The sequence below is a fragment of the Miscanthus floridulus genome, chromosome 15 (genome assembly GCF_019320115.1).
Source record: "Miscanthus floridulus cultivar M001 chromosome 15, ASM1932011v1, whole genome shotgun sequence".
In the NCBI taxonomy this organism is placed as follows: domain Eukaryota; kingdom Viridiplantae; phylum Streptophyta; class Magnoliopsida; order Poales; family Poaceae; genus Miscanthus; species Miscanthus floridulus.
In genome coordinates this window covers 3,511,282-3,526,711 of record NC_089594.1, presented here as the reverse complement: position 1 = coordinate 3,526,711, position 15,430 = coordinate 3,511,282, and the positions used below count along the sequence as shown (strand labels likewise).

Below are 15,430 nucleotides of genomic sequence, written 5' to 3'. Positions count from 1 at the left end.
AACAGCTGCTCCTTCTACTGCACCGATGCCTGATCGCCCTGTCACTCGACTTCAACGTGGTATTCGCCAGCCCAAGCAGTTCACTAATGGCATGGTGCGTTGGGGCATGCTTGCCAGTCACACTGCAGAGGAACCTTCCACCCTTGATGTAGCTCTTAATGATCGCAATTGGAGTGCGGCAATGGACAATGAGTATCAAGCCTTGATCAAGAATCAAACCTGGCATCTTGTGCCTCGTCCGAAGGGCAAGAATATTGTTGGCTGTAAGTGGGTTTATAAGCTCAAACGCAAGGCTGATGGCACAATTGACCGCTACAAGGCACGACTTGTTGCTAAGGGCTTCAAACAACATTATGGCATTGACTATGAAGAAACTTTTAGCCCAGTTGTCAAAGCAGCCACTATCTGTCTAATTCTGTCCGTGGCTATGACAAAGGGATGGTCGTTACGTCAGCTTGATGTTCAAAATGTGTTTCTTCATGGCTTTCTTGAAGAAGAGGTCTACATGCACCAACCTACCGGGTATGCTGACAAGGCCCATCCTAGCTATGTATGCAAGTTGGATAAAGCACTTTATGGCTTGAAACAAGCTCCACGGGCTTGGTACGCTCGACTCTGCAATAAGCTGCAAGCACTTGGCTTTGTTCCCTCACGAGCAGATACCTCTTTGTTCTATTATAACAAGGGCTCATACACCATGTTTGTCTTGGTATATGTTGATGACATCATTGTGGCAAGTTCCTCTTCATCGACTACCGCAGCTCTACTTAAAGATCTCCAAGCTGAGTTTGCTCTGAAAGACTTGGGCGATCTTCACTTCTTCCTCGGCATCGAAGTTAAAAGAGTTGGTGATGGCTTGTTGTTGTCTCAAGAGCGCTATGCCACTGATGTTCTATCCAGGTCTGGTATGGACCGTGCAAAGCCAGTTGACACGCCATTATGTGTCTCGGAGAAGCTCAGTCTTACTGCTGGAGATCCACTTAGCCCTGAAGATGCCACTCGCTACAGAAGCGTTGTTGGAGCTCTTCAATACCTGACGCTAACACGGCCTGATCTATCCTTCTCTGTCAACAAAGTGTGTCAGTATCTTCATGCTCCTACAACTGTTCATTGGACTGCAGTCAAGCGAATATTACGCTATGTGCGTGGCACAGTTAGTTTGGGGCTCAAAATCAAGAAGTCGAGTTCTATGCTTGTTAGTGCTTTCTCAGATGCTGACTGGGCGGGGTGTGTTGATGACCGCCGTTCCACTGGTGGCTTTGCAGTGTTTCTGGGCAGCAACTTGATCTCATGGATGGCTCGGAAACAAGCTACTATTTCTAGATCAAGTACTGAGGCGGAGTACAAAGCGCTGGCTAATGCAACTGCCAAAATTATGTGGGTTCAGAAATTGCTGAAAGAACTGCAGATTCGGTGTCCTTCAGTTGCACGCCTTTGGTGTGACAATTTGGGAGCTAAGTATCTCTCTGCAAACCCCGTCTTCCATGCCCGGACTAAGCATATCGAGATCGACTTCCATTTTGTTAGGGAGCGAGTGGCTGCAAAACTGTTGGAGATCAGATTCATCAACTCAGGTGATCAACTTGCTGACGGTTTCACCAAGGCTATTCCTGCTGCCAAGCTTCAACAGTTCAGAACCAATCTTAACCTTCTTAGTGGCTAAGATTGAGGGGGAGTGTTAGATGATATGCATCATAGTTATCCTAGACAACCGAGTCATGCGGTGTACAGCATATGTATAGGGAGAGATTGTTAGGATAGACACATGAGGTTGTTGTGTATCTACCGTGATGTAATCCAAGCCACACATGGGGCGTTTCCCTAAATATATAACATGCAGTCCAGAGACCACAAAGGTCATCTGGTTCCCCCATTTTCTTATAAACCATTGATGTTATGTACCAGAGCAAGTCAATTCAAAAAATGATGGGCTGGATTGGTGGCACGGATTGACCTGGTATTTTCTTGAAAACCTCATCTTTACCATCCTCTTCTCCATGCAAATTATATGGTAGGAAAAACAAAGCACCTCAGTTTGCCAACTTTATCTCTGCTAACACAAGCTAATTAGCATGGATACAATAACACCTCTGTTTGCTACTTGCTCCGTTCCGAATTATAAGTTATTTTAGATTTTCTACTAGATATACGCTCGATTTGTTGATGCTAATTTTAGAAATGAACTAATTGTTTTATGAAATGCTATGAAACGGCCACCTACCATTTAGCCATTATTCCGACTAGCTGATCATCTATTTAAACGGGTTGAATTTCCAATTAAATGGGATTAATAGACCGATTAAATAGAAACGACTTACCACCATTTAAAGTTTACCCGATGTTTAAACGGGATTGATGAGTGTTTAAGCTAACAGTGGTGGGAATTTCGTATGTGGTGATATTACTCACTCAAGAAAAGATTGGATTGAAATGTGAGGAAGGTTCGTGTTGCATATTTCATGGTGTATGTCATCATGCATATATAAACGGTAGGCTGTTCATCTCATATCATGTTTAGAGAACACACATGCAGAATTAAATTCGGCATGTGCGTGGGTCACGCATGTTCCAAACTCACACGACATACATAGAGTCTGTATCCTTTCCCATCAATGCAAATTGGCTTACAAATTTAGGTTTGGGTCATCGAACCGACGAACCGGATCATCTCCTCCTGTATGGCCCGTCCTGCGTTGATTGCAACGCTGCCATTTCAGTTATTGGTTTAATAAAATTCCACTGACACGAACACCAACAGTTGGGTGTTTGGTCTAGTGGTATGATTCTCGCTTCGGGTGCGAGAGGTCGCGAGTTCGATTCTCGCAACACCCCGGTTTTTAGCTAGCGTTCAGTTCCTCCTTTTTTTTGTCTGTGCTTAGATTCAGATCCTGAGATTTTTTATTTTTACATTCAGGTCCTCTTTTTTTTGTCTGCGCTTCTCTGCATACATATATATGCAACAGGCACCTTCTTGGGTTTACACTCAGATCCTCCTTTCCAGTCTGGGCTTCTCTGCATATACGCAATAGGCATCTTCTTGGGTTTTCTTTTTCCTGTCTGTCCTAGGCGCATCTCACGCATATGATTTCATGCCTTTATCTGGCCAAACTTAATTAAGTTGGTAGCAGTAGTTTAGAAACAAGCGCATGTGCATCAAACGACACCTTAGACGTGGTAGACAACCCAAACGTGCTACAATAGTACAACCCCACTCTGTGCTGTCTGTCTTCCCCAACCCGTAGTCCCGTAACCATCTACATCATACCCATACACCCATGTGGATCAATGCACGCACATCCCCCCATGCAACCCCATCAAAATGTTGAAGCCCTAATACTTCTGCAGTTCCCAAACACAAATTCGTTATGCCATGAAACAATACACAAACATTACCGAAATCGCAGCCAGAATAGCGTCAAACCGGTACATGCATTCAAAGTACTAAGACGACAATTTAGCGACAACAGTACCATGCATTAACTATCATGATGTTATGCTCAAGAGTTCCATAACGGTGAACCCAAATCTCAGCGACAATTCCCAGCCAACTCTACCCAGATGGTAGCTCGGGAAATCATCAGTATGTGCTTAAACACAACCTAGTTCTCAGTTGCATGCGCAACTTATACGCTCGATCCTTCTGACAAATATCGCACAGGATCATGTAAATGGGCAGCGTGCCCCTCTTTACCGGAAGTAAATGGACACAAGCGGGATGTCGACGTCGTTGTCGTCGTCGTCCTCGCAGGCCACCACAACGTCCAGATGGCGGCGGTACGAAGGCACCTCCACCTTGGCCACCTCCCTGGCCACATCCACCACCTTCTTGTCCAGCCGCTCCTTGTGCCTCGGGAACATGGAGTTGTACAGCAGCGAGGTCCCGCAGGATATGCTGTACGCGTTCAAGCCCTTCTCCTTGAGCCACTCCAGGAGCTCCCTCAGCGTGATGTTGCCAGTTACGGTCCAGCAGTCCCAGACGGTCCAGGACATGTCTTGGTGCTTGATGGTCTTGGGTGGCACAGGTTCCGCCATGGAGAAGAGGGGGATTGCGAGGTTCGCAAATGTGTTCCGGTAGTCTTCAACCTTGTGCCCACCAGCGAGGACTTTGTAAAGCTCCAGGCAGACAAGGCCAGTGGCCATTGCAGTTGAGGTGGCGATGGCTGGGATGATTCTTCCCGCTATGAACTTCGCCTTCAACTTGTCAACTTCAGGGATGCTGTAGTTCCTAGCCCGCATGTTCGCAAAGCCAGCAATCAAGTCCATATGGAAATTGGTATCATCATCCTGCATATATAATTATAATAAAATTAATCAGCATTGAATTTCTAGATGCATAATAATTTTCATCCTAGAGACATGGATACCCACCAAGAAACAGCTAAAAGAAATTAGGCATCTAACAGAAGCTACGGTACACAAGGTTTTAGAAGTGATTAACTGGACCTACTAACCTTCTCAAACTGTATAGGATTCATATGGAATCCTGGTGGCAATGTTTTAGAAATTGCTTCCAGCTTTGCAATAAGCTCTTCAATGACGGCAGCATCATCAACAGACGCGGAGGATAGGCTAGTAGCCTTCTCATCTGTCTCTATCTTAACACCCTGTTTTGGTTGGAAATCCAGAACGATGACCTTGTCCACAGCTTCAGCCAGTTTCGTTGGGCTTTTCGCCCAATCAGGTATGGGTATTCCAAATGTCTCTGCCCTTAGTATAGAAGCAGCCAACAAGAAGTTGAGGTGACTTGAGTCAGAAGATGAGAACTCCAGAGGTCTCGGGAACCGCTTAGGAGCAGACCAGAAAGGAGCACCAGAGCTAGTCATTGCGTCTTCAGGGAAAGTGAATGTCAGCTGCTTTACACGGTTGGAGAAATAATCCTCAAACCTAATATAAACCATCAACAAAAAACAGAGGAGCAAGAATCATTAGACTTATACTAGTTCACAGGGAGTGCAGTGAAATAAATGTGAAACTAAGCTGGTGCATGCAGCTCCAAGATCAACTATGCAAATTAAGGAACAATGCTGCAAGGGGTAGAGAAGGAGTGCACAACTTACTTAAGCCGGGCCCAGGTAATACAATCTTGGAATGTCTCACACTTGTCTGTCTCAAGGCATTCAATAACTCGCTCAAGTTGGTCCCTAGCCTGTGCATCACCAGCAGTTCTTGCTGCGGTTGCATATCCACTGGGGTTCGACAGGAAAGCATTTACTTCGGTGGGAGTCTTCTCAAGTAGACCCTCAAACTCAGACCTAGCCCACGTCAGGCAGTGATCAATATTGTGAGGAAATGAATGTACAGTGCACATAGGTGCCTGCTTTTCTGGTGGATCTCTGGATGCCCCATAGTTTTCTGTTAGGTGAGGAATGACCATTTGTGTGTTGCACTTAGCACCCAGAGTGCCTGATTCAAGAAGTGGCTTCTGGAAATATACACATCTGGAGTCAATGTACATTCTTGCAGTCACATTGTCCAATGCATTAACAACAGCATCCAAGCTCTCCCAAAACGCATCATTAAACACATTTTCAGTCTCAGGACTTGCTCTGTTCTGAAGGGCCTCCACATGAAGCTTAGGATTAATTGCCATAGCAGCAGTTGCAGCAACTGTGGACTTGGGCTGTCCAATGTTCCAGTCACGGAAGAGAAACTGGCGACTGAGATTGCTTTTCTCTATAACATCGTCATCTGTCACAGTCAGCTTCCCATTTTGACTGCAAGAAATACCCATTAACGCAAGGTTCTTCAAGAATTCACATCCAAGAGCCCCAGAACCAACCATGAAGATTTTTGACTGCTCCAGTTTCTTTTGAAGCTTAGCCCCAAAGACACTAATTTGTGCATCATATCTACTGTTCTCTGGCTTCAAATCACTAGGCTCCAACGGTTCAACTGGCAGAGATTCGACAGAATCAAAGTAGAAGAACTGTAAAATCAAGATCGCACATTAATATTACAAATTTTCTGCAAACATATACTCTCCAGACAAATATTCTCAAACAATTTTTAACTTGTAACAATCCCCAAGGTGCAAATTTGGCTAGAATTTTATATTAGGATATATTCTAATGAACTTAGGATATTATGGAAGTTCTTTTTAAGGAAAATCTACACAAATGACCTTTTATGTTTCCAAACTAAACATATTTTATAAGTTAATAGACTGTCAAAGTTCAGAAGTTTGACCAGATCTTGTCTAAAACATCTATCATTTGTGACAAGGGAAAATAGAATATAGAATACCATATTATACATAATTAAAGAAACAAGCAACAGTCATACCTGGTAAAGTGGATGGAATTTCCCTGAGCATGCTTTAACAACCTCCTGACCTACAATACCACCAAACATTGCAGCCATAGGATTCAAAACAGCCCTGGAACCACTTGCAAAATGCTGCAGGAGCTTCTTATCAATTTCTTCAAGCTTACTATCACCAAGAGTTTCATTAATACTAATAGCAAGATCTATCAGCTTTTGTGCATCATCAGCTGACCCAGCAATAGGGAATCGTTTCAACTCAGTCCTAAACTTGTCCAAAGCTTGGAAGGCCAAATGCAAAAGAGGTGGGCGGTCGAACTTGGAGAAATCACTCATGAGAAATTCTCCTGGCTCCTTGATTGCCTCCTTCAAGGTTTTAAATTTAAGAACCTTTGGTGGCTTCACCTGTGTGACAATACCACCTCTAATGTAAGTGCCATATGAGGTGGTGTCTTCTTCTAGAGTGAAAGAATAAGGCCTTGCACTCTTGATCTTTCTTGGTTTTCCATCATTGAGCTCGGCCATTCCATGCACTTCAGAGAAAACAACTAGATCACCATCCTGGAACTCCAAACGCTCATCATCCACACAAGAAACAAGTGCTGGGTTGTCATTGCTGATTGATGCCACAATTCCTGTATGTGGTTCCTCGCCGTCGACATCCAAAACAGTAAACTCAGGACCAAAATCACAGAAAACACTGCCAAAAAGGCCACGAACTTCCGACTTAATTAAAGCAATTGGTGGCTGGTGGCTATGACAGTAATCATCAAACTCAACTGCTTTTTCTATGCTGATATCAGTAAAGACCACAGCCTGTAAGTTGACCAGGAAGTTATCAGTTTGAGAATATGTGGCAACCAAATCTTTACAATCTAGTCAAGAAACACATATTAAAATATTTCAAAAGGCTCAACACATTAAATCAACTAACCCCCCTTGGCAAGAAAAATATTTTCAAGTGAAGCCCTATCTGGGAGAGCGCCAGGTCCAGAATTCTCAGGCTATGGAGTTTGCAGGCTAAAATAAAGTGGTTTAAGCATTTAACATTAGCTAACCTAAATTAGGAAGCAGGTGACTCACCCAAATACCCCCAATCTATCCCCCAGCTCAAGCTCCATGAAAAAATGGAGCTAGAGACACCCAAATCCACTGGAGCTCACCCAAACATACCATACGTGTATTGTGCAAAAATAGTTGCCACCATTTGAAACAGGAACATGGCTTTGAAACTTCACTAAAAACCTAGAAAAATAGATAAAAACCCTCTACGCACAATGCTAGCATGGAAGAATATATGGAAGAAAAAATGCATTAATGTGATCCTCTACGCACAATGCTAGCATGGAAGAATATATGGAAGAAAAAATGCATTAATGTGATAATGTGTGTCAACAGATGCGGATAAACCATTTGGTGGCCTTCTATTTGGCGCTTCTACTAAGCAGTTGACACATTAACAGAACATTTTGAGTACTCCCTCTGCCCATTTTTATAAGGCGTGTTTCACATGGCACAATTTTCTAGGATGTATATTTGAACCTAAACTTCTCTTTCAATATATTGTCAATAGGAACTTACATGACTTGTCACTGAACTGATATATTTAGCCTGATTGTTGATCAATTTACAGAGTCTAAACACTTTTTTACACAAACACCAAAGCAAACCAGAGATCATTCCACGCTCATGTACCTGAAAGTTAGAAAGCTGCTCCTTGGTCAAATCACCAGTTATGGTAGAGATGATGACAGCATTGTTAAGCTCCTGTAGCTTTGGAACACAAGCTTGAGCACGGTTTTGCCCAACATCCTTCTCTGAGAGGAAGAAGTTGCTTGACAAGTCCCATAGCTCAACTTTGCCATCATCATGCAAGGTTACAGACTTGACACCCGCAAGGACAAGGTTTTTTGCTGCAGAAATTAAAACATGTTCAATCCTTTGGGCAAGTGACACAGGAGATCTAACTCACCAACAACCTGGTGCAGCTTCAGGACAGCAATTGGTACTGAGGACCAAAACAGGGTGAGCTTAATGCGCATGTGCAGTGCAGAAAGCTTTGACATCATAAGGTGTGTACATACTAACATTCTGAAAGTTGTCATAAGGTGTGTACATACTAACATTCTGAAAGTTGCTTAGGGGCAACACTGTGTTGAGAACTTGAGATAGATTCAGTTCTCACAAGAAGAAAAATCGCAGCTGGTCTCAGAACAGGTATTCATGTGTAATCACAAAAGCACTGGCACAACTTGATGGTTTGAATATTTAATGCATCCATAAGACTGCTTGTAGGAAAATTGAAGAGTTTAAGATAGGCTTTCTGTTGTACAAGTTCAAATGTTATTGAAGTGTTTATAAAAACATGGAAACAAATCAATGAGAAGTATGTCCTCTGTCTGGTGACAATGAGCTAAGGGAGGTGTGGTGAGAATTGACTAATTGAGGCAGTAACTACATATGGAATCCTACAGCACACCAGCTGGTGGCGACATCTTACTCTTACACAAGGAAAGGAAAGCATCAATTTAGTGCGACATCAGATCGGCCAAGGAATTAAAAGGAACAATTAAGGTAAACCAGTTGGCCTTTATCGCACAATTTATTACTGTGCATACATAAGCTCAAAGGTTATGATGAGCAGAGACATACCGATCTCAGCGCCTAGTCCCTGGAGTCCAGAGACGAGGACGTTGGAGCCGAAGAGGCGCTTCATGGTCTCGCGCCCGTAGACGGCGAGCTGGCGGCTGTGGAGGTCCTCATCGATCTCGGGCGCCCTGCCGGCCATCTCCGCAACCACCTCCTTGTCCTTGTCCTGAGCTGGGGCGGCGGCGCGGGGGGCCTTGTTGTGCAAGTCCTGGACCTCGCCGGCGTCGACCTCCCGCTTCCGGGGAAGCATATAGAGTAGGAGGCCGCCGAGGAGCGCGAGAACGGCGGCCGCCGCGAGGAGGTACAAGGCGGAGGGCGGCGGCGGCAGGGGGAGGAGCGTCAGATCCAGGTCGTGCGGAGGCCGGCGGAAGTGGCGGAGCCTGCACGGATCGGGACAGGCCAAGGTGAGGCGGGGAGCGCGAGGGGGAGTGGTAGAGTTGGGCGGATTCGGGGGAAGAGATCTCACCTTGGAGAAGCTGGATTCGATGGCCAGCGAGCAGACCTTCCGCTCTGCTTCAGCTCTTGTCTAGCCTAGGGTTGTGTCGCTGGACATGTTCTGTTGGCGCGGAGGATGGAAGGGGTGGCGGCCCAGCAGGCAGAGACGAAGCTTCTCGTAGAGTTGACAGGTAGGCCATGGGCCCACTTGGCAGTGTCTGTATGTAAACTTGTGCTTTCCTTGCAGGACCGAAACGAGAATCTGGTTTGCTCATAGTCATAGCCAAAGCCCAACGATCCAAGCATTCATGTTTGAATTTGCAGACAAGCAACATCAACGCAACTTAAGAGCATCTCTTCCTCTTTGTATAAAATAAATAATGATCTAACTTGTGGCTTCTGTCCGGACACGGCTCTCCAGGAGCGGGCCCAAACAAAGAACAAAATTTCCATTCTCTTGTGCTTTATCCGCCCGCCCTCCACACTTTCGTGCTTATCCGCCCGGTCCCGAAACAGCGTGGTCACTTATTGTCCGCACCCTTTCCCCTACCTCGCTCTCGTCGGTTGCCGCGCAGTGCCCCACCGCTCCGCGCCCCATCGCCGGCCATGCCACGCGCCCGTCCCGGACACCTGTATCGCTCGCTCCCTCGACGTCCGTCTCCCATCGCCGTCGTGCACGTCACAGACCCTGCTATGGCCGCTAGGGCGCATGTGTCATGACGCCTCATGTCTTCCCTGGTCGAGCCAAGGGCACCCACAAGCACAGGTGGTGCTGGTGGTGCTCGTACGCCACAACTTGCCGCAAGCTCCAACCCCGACGCCCGAATTGACCGTCCCGACCTTCCCCTCCTCTATGTTACATATGCATGTTTCAAGTGTTTCAGACGTTTCAGATGTATGTTGCAATTGTTTTATCTTGATGTTGCAAAAGTAGATCAAGGGATGCTGCACATGTTGTAGATGTTGTAAGTGTTTTTAGAGGCATGTTGCAAACTTTTGTTTAAAATGATTCATCTATTTTCTGGACGTATGTTGCAATCGTTTTTATTTGGATGTTGCATATGTTGCAACAATATGTTCCAAATGTTTCAGTTGTTTCAGTCTTATGTTGCAGCAAGTGGTTCATGTTGTAAGTTACAAGTGCTTATTTTGGATGTTTCATTGGTTTCACACACATGTGGCAAAAGCATGTTTCCAAATGTTTCATCTGTTTTCAGTTTTATGTTGCATTCATGTTGCAAGTGTTTTATGTTCTTCGACCGAGGGCGAGATGGGGGGCCGGCGGATGGGACACGCGGCACACCGGGGGGGCGACGGACAGGGGAGCTGCGATCGGGGCGCGCTGGGGGCGTGCTGTCCTCAGCTGCTCATCGCGGCTCGCCCGCACGAAGAGAGGAGTCAGGGGCGACCGGCGGGCGCAGAGATGGGCGGAGTGCGCGCGTGGGGCGAGGCGAAGGCGGACTGGGGGTCAGGCTGCGGTGGGCCTGTGGCTGGGAGCTGGGCCACGGTTCGGTTCGTTGGGACTGGGAGCTGCGTCCGGACACGTTGCGGGCGCCGGACGTTATGGCACTAGTGCCTCCGTCGTAAAATCTACTCTAAATCATCAGAATCATTTGAGTAAAAATTGTTTTTTCCAACAGATTTTCTATATCATGTGAGCAGTCTATAGAGCCATCCTCGCTTTTCATCTTTGGCTAATGAGAAATTCGAAATATAAGATATCTATTTTTGATATATAGTGAAGAGGCTGTTGGAGGATGTTTTTTCATCAAAATCTCCGTTCTTGTAAATTAAGAATGATATAAAGAGTTACAAGGAGATGCTCTAACAAATGCTTCAAGTGGAAGTGGTCTTCGAAACAGCTTGATGCCTAGCCCCCGTTCTAAAGGATCGGATTAGCTTCAGATTTACGAACAGGAACAACCATCCGCATCTTATTACTCTTATATACTACTACTATATAATAGAGGAAGAAACAATCAAAGGAGGCAGCAACGAATAACGCCACGCAAATCTGGCGCAGAAACAGCAGACGGCTCGACAACCATCTCTAGCAACGAAAAGTAAGGGCGCCCTGTCTTGCAGTAAAAGGCAAAGTCGAAGCAGTTTCGGAGTGGAAGGTTGTAGTTGTAGGTGCCGTGCCGAAGCCATGGGCGAGCAGATCGTCGGCACGGCGCAGGACCATCTCGGGTGGGTCTTCGTCTTCCATGGAGCAGCAGGTGTCTTGAACACCAACGTTGCTCAGGTTATAGAACCACCAAGGCACTGACTAGACGAAGTCAAGTGCCGGTCCTAGATCCTGAGGGCCCTCTAGTAAAGTCGTCGTCAAGGTTCCTCTAAAACCTTATAATACGTAGGTACTAATTTTACTTACAAAGCGAAAATAATACAATAATATATTTTTAATCTAACACCTAAATTAGAAGGAAAACATAATTATATGAGTACAAAATACTAGAAGTCTGGAATACTATACAAATAATTAATTTAGATTAAAAAATAAACAAGAAAAAATAACTAGGACGTGGACATCAATTGAAACAACTGATGGACGAATGCAATTCGAAAAAAGGAACGAACCAAGATGTCGTCGTCGTGGAGCCTTGCCCGGTCGCCGCCGTCGTGCGCCATTCTCTGGCGGTCCTGCTCTCCGCGCGACGCGTCGGCACGTTGCGAACTCACGAGTCGCGATCAGAGTGTGCGGCGTGGTTCCTCGCCTCCTCTCTGCCCGGGAAAGAAAGACTGACGTTGTCTTCTTGGGCCGCCTGGCCAATTCTCTGCCTATCTTCTTCTCATTAGTTTGCTGATAATGTCTAATGAAATTATAGGGCCTGGGGGTTTGTATACCTAAACTTAGGCCCTTCTACGGTGTGGGTCCTCGGCCGTCGCACATAGTGCCCTCCTCTAGGGCCGGCACTAAGGCAAATGTTGTTTCCTTCCAGGCCGGAAGGAGTCGATGCAACAGATGATGACGCCTCCTCCACGCATAGCTTTGCGGCACCTGCTGCCTGTTTTAAGGAGGCATGGAGCATAACGCAGAGGAGCTGGTGAAGTGGATCACCTTCTCGTCGTTTTTCATAGATTCCTGTGTGCGTGTACACTCACTCAAGTTAATTAATTAATAACATATGGCTAGTAGTACTTAATTGAATGGAACTCAGGTACGCAGTAGTAATTAGCCAGCCTTAAAAAGATTGCTATACATATATATATATATATATATATATATATATATATATATATATATATATATAATCCCTTCAATATAGATATACTACTGGTTTATATATAGACAAAATATATTTAAATAATTAAACATCGTTAGAGTGCAAAATTTCTACACCCAACATACGTACCCTCAGAATTTGGGAGCAATATCATATTAATATTGCTCTATCCAGATATTATTACAACTGAACAGCAGCCCATTACCTGCTGCCGCAGGAGAGGAGGGGGCGAACGTACCTCTTCCTTATTGGGAGGTCAGAGTGAGTGGGAGAGGTAAAAGAAGAGACGTCGACAGGAAGAGACTTCCCCCTTTGGTTTAAGTACCGCCAAAGGGAAAGCCGGAAAGAGGGTGCCCTTCCTCCACCCACACCTGATCCTTCTTGACCACAGGCCGGTGGCGCCATGTCCTCGCCTGCCCCTGCCCCCCCTCCACCCACACCCAGCGGCGGATCCAGTAAAAATTTTAGGGGGGGGGCTGATCCTTCACATACCTCCGACTGCTGCTCGATCTTAAGTCTCAACCCCACCTACACCATAGAACTTTGCCTAAAAATTCATGGGGGCTCCACTGCTCCAGTATCGCTAGGGGGGCTCGAGCCCCCCATCGTGCGCCATTCTCTGGCGCTCCAGCTCTCCGCGCGTCGACACGTCGCGAACTCACGAGTCACGATCAGAGTGTGCAGCGTGGTTCCTCACCTCCTCTCTGTCTGAGAAAGAAAGACTGACGTTGTCTTCTTGGGCCGCCTGGCCAATTCTCTGCCTATCTTCTGTCTTCTCATTAGTTTGCTGATAATGCCTAATGAAATTATAGGGCCTGGGGGTTTGTATACCTAAACTTAGGCCCTTCCCCGGCGTGGGTCCTCGGCCGTCGCACCTCGTGCCCTCCCCTAGGGCCGGCACTAAGGCAAATGTTGTTTCCTTCCAGGCCGGAAGGAGTCAAGGCAACAGATAATGACGCCTCCTCCACGCATAGCTTCGCGGCACCTTCTGCCTGTTTTAGGAGGCATGGAGCATAACGCAGAGGAGCTGGTGAAGTGGATGACCTTCTCGTCGTTTTTCATAGATTCCTGTGTGCGTGTACACTCACTCAAGTTAATTAATTAATAACATATGGCTAGTAGTACTTAATTGAATGGAACTCAGGTACGCAGTAGTAATTAGCCAGCCTTAAAAAGATTGCTATATATATATAAATATAAAATATCCCTCCATTATAGATATACTACTGGTTTATATATAGATAAAATATATTTAAATAATTAAACATCGTTAGAGTGCAAAATTTCTACACCCAACATACATACCCTCAGAATTTGGGAGCAATATCATATTAATATTGCTCTATCCAGATATTATTACAACTGAACAAGGCCCTAGGGCCTAAGCAGCCCATTACCGGCCCATTACCTGCTGCCGCAGGAGAGGAGGGGGCGGACGTACCACTTCCTTATTGGGTGGTCAGAGTGAGTGGGAGAGGTAAAAGAAGAGATGTCGACAGGAAGAGACTTCCCCTTTGGTTTAAGTACCGCGAAAGGGAAAGTCGGAAAGAGGGTGCCCTTCCTCCACCCATACCTGATCCTTCCTGACCTCAGGCCGGTGGCGCCATGTCCTCGCCTGCCCCGCCCCCGCCCCCCTCTGTTAGATGATAGGATATCTTCTGTTGATATGATAGGATACGACTGTTGTAACTTAGCTTGAAAGGCAAGCGTATGTATCCCGTGTATCATGGCATGATCTGTTGAGATCAGCATGTAATCTGTTGTACACCATGTTTGAGTATAAATACATGAGCCGAGAGCCCAGTCAGGGTAATCTCGTTCCCATATTTCTTTATATGGTATCAGCTAGCCTTTTCTTCCTCACGGAATAAGATCCAATGGCGGAACCATCCGCCGCCAATGCGCCGCTCGCCTTCGGCCTTCTCCCCGTCGTCTCGGAGAAGCTCACTCGTGGCAACTACAACATGTGGCATGCCCAGGTGTCGTCTGCGTTGAAGGGGGCTCGTCTTGCCGGCTACATCAAGAGCACGGCCGCACCCCCACCTGAGTTCCTCGAGGGGGACTCATCCTCCCCCGCTGATGGCAAGAAGCTCACCGATAGCAAGGAGTCGGAACCGTAGCCCAATCCGGCGTATGAGAAGTGGGTCTCTCAGGACCAAATCGTCCTCAGTTACCTCTTCTCCTCCCTCTCCAAGGAGGTCTTACGCCAGGTCGCGACGGCGACCACCGCGGCGGAACTGTGGGCCACGATACAAGATCTTCACGCCTCGCAGTCTCGGGCGCGCGTGATGTCTACGCGCATGGCCCTGGCCACGGCGAACAAGGGGACGTTGTCCGTGGTGGATTACTTCATCAAGATGAAGGGCCTCGTCGACGAGATGGCTGCGGCGGGCCGCAAGATGGAGGGCGAGGAGCTGGTCTCGTTCATCCTCACGGGCCTTGGTGATGACTTCGACTCCATTGTGTCTACGGTGGCAGCGCGAGTCGAACCGATCTCCGTCGCTGAACTGTATGCGCAACTCATCAGCTACGAGCGGCGCAAGGGGATGCATGGTGGAGGTTCTCAATCCTCTGTCAATGTGGCCACCAAGGGTGGCCGTGGGGGGAACAATTCCAACCCCAACCAGTCCCATGGCCGCGGTGATGGTGGTCGCGTGGGTTTTCGCCGCGGCGGTGGTGGCCGTGGCAATGGTGGCGGAGGCGGCGGTGGTCGCAATTTTTTGTCCGGCGTCTTCTGCCAGCTCTGTGGCAAGGAGGGCCATACTGTGGTACGCTGCTTCAAGCGTTTCGACGCCACATTCACTGGACCGCCGCAAAAGAGTGCATCGTCGGCAACCACGGCGCCCTATGGAGTGGAC

The 15,430-nt window shown here is 46.9% G+C and overlaps 1 protein-coding gene and 2 non-coding genes across 4 annotated transcripts; 2 read left to right on the top strand and 1 right to left on the bottom strand.

Moving 5' to 3' along the window:
* The first annotated feature begins 2,760 nt into the window (after positions 1 to 2,760).
* Positions 2,761 to 2,832, top strand: TRNAP-CGG (transfer RNA proline (anticodon CGG)). The gene has a single exon. It is a non-coding gene; the product is annotated as a tRNA-Pro (tRNA).
* A 621-nt stretch (positions 2,833 to 3,453) lies between these two features.
* On the bottom strand, positions 3,454 to 9,488 carry LOC136506700 (ubiquitin-activating enzyme E1 1). Of its 2 annotated transcripts, XM_066501596.1 has the most exons (7): positions 9,377 to 9,488; positions 8,914 to 9,290; positions 7,957 to 8,174; positions 6,283 to 7,077; positions 5,058 to 5,926; positions 4,452 to 4,884; positions 3,454 to 4,284 (listed from the first exon to the last, which is right to left on the bottom strand). In XM_066501596.1, exons 2-7 carry the CDS (start codon positions 9,158 to 9,160, stop codon positions 3,688 to 3,690), a joined length of 3,159 nt encoding a protein of 1,052 aa, XP_066357693.1. In that variant the 5' UTR covers positions 9,161 to 9,290; positions 9,377 to 9,488; the 3' UTR covers positions 3,454 to 3,687. The 2 variants fall into 2 exon arrangements, with proteins under 2 accessions (XP_066357693.1, XP_066357694.1); XM_066501597.1 differs by lacking the exon at positions 9,377 to 9,488 and having other exon boundaries at positions 8,914 to 9,365.
* Positions 9,489 to 14,968: 5,480 nt separating this feature from the next.
* On the top strand, positions 14,969 to 15,107 carry LOC136509741 (small nucleolar RNA Z247). The gene has a single exon (XR_010772484.1). It is a non-coding gene; the product is annotated as a small nucleolar RNA Z247 (small nucleolar RNA).
* Positions 15,108 to 15,430: the final 323 nt, after the last annotated feature.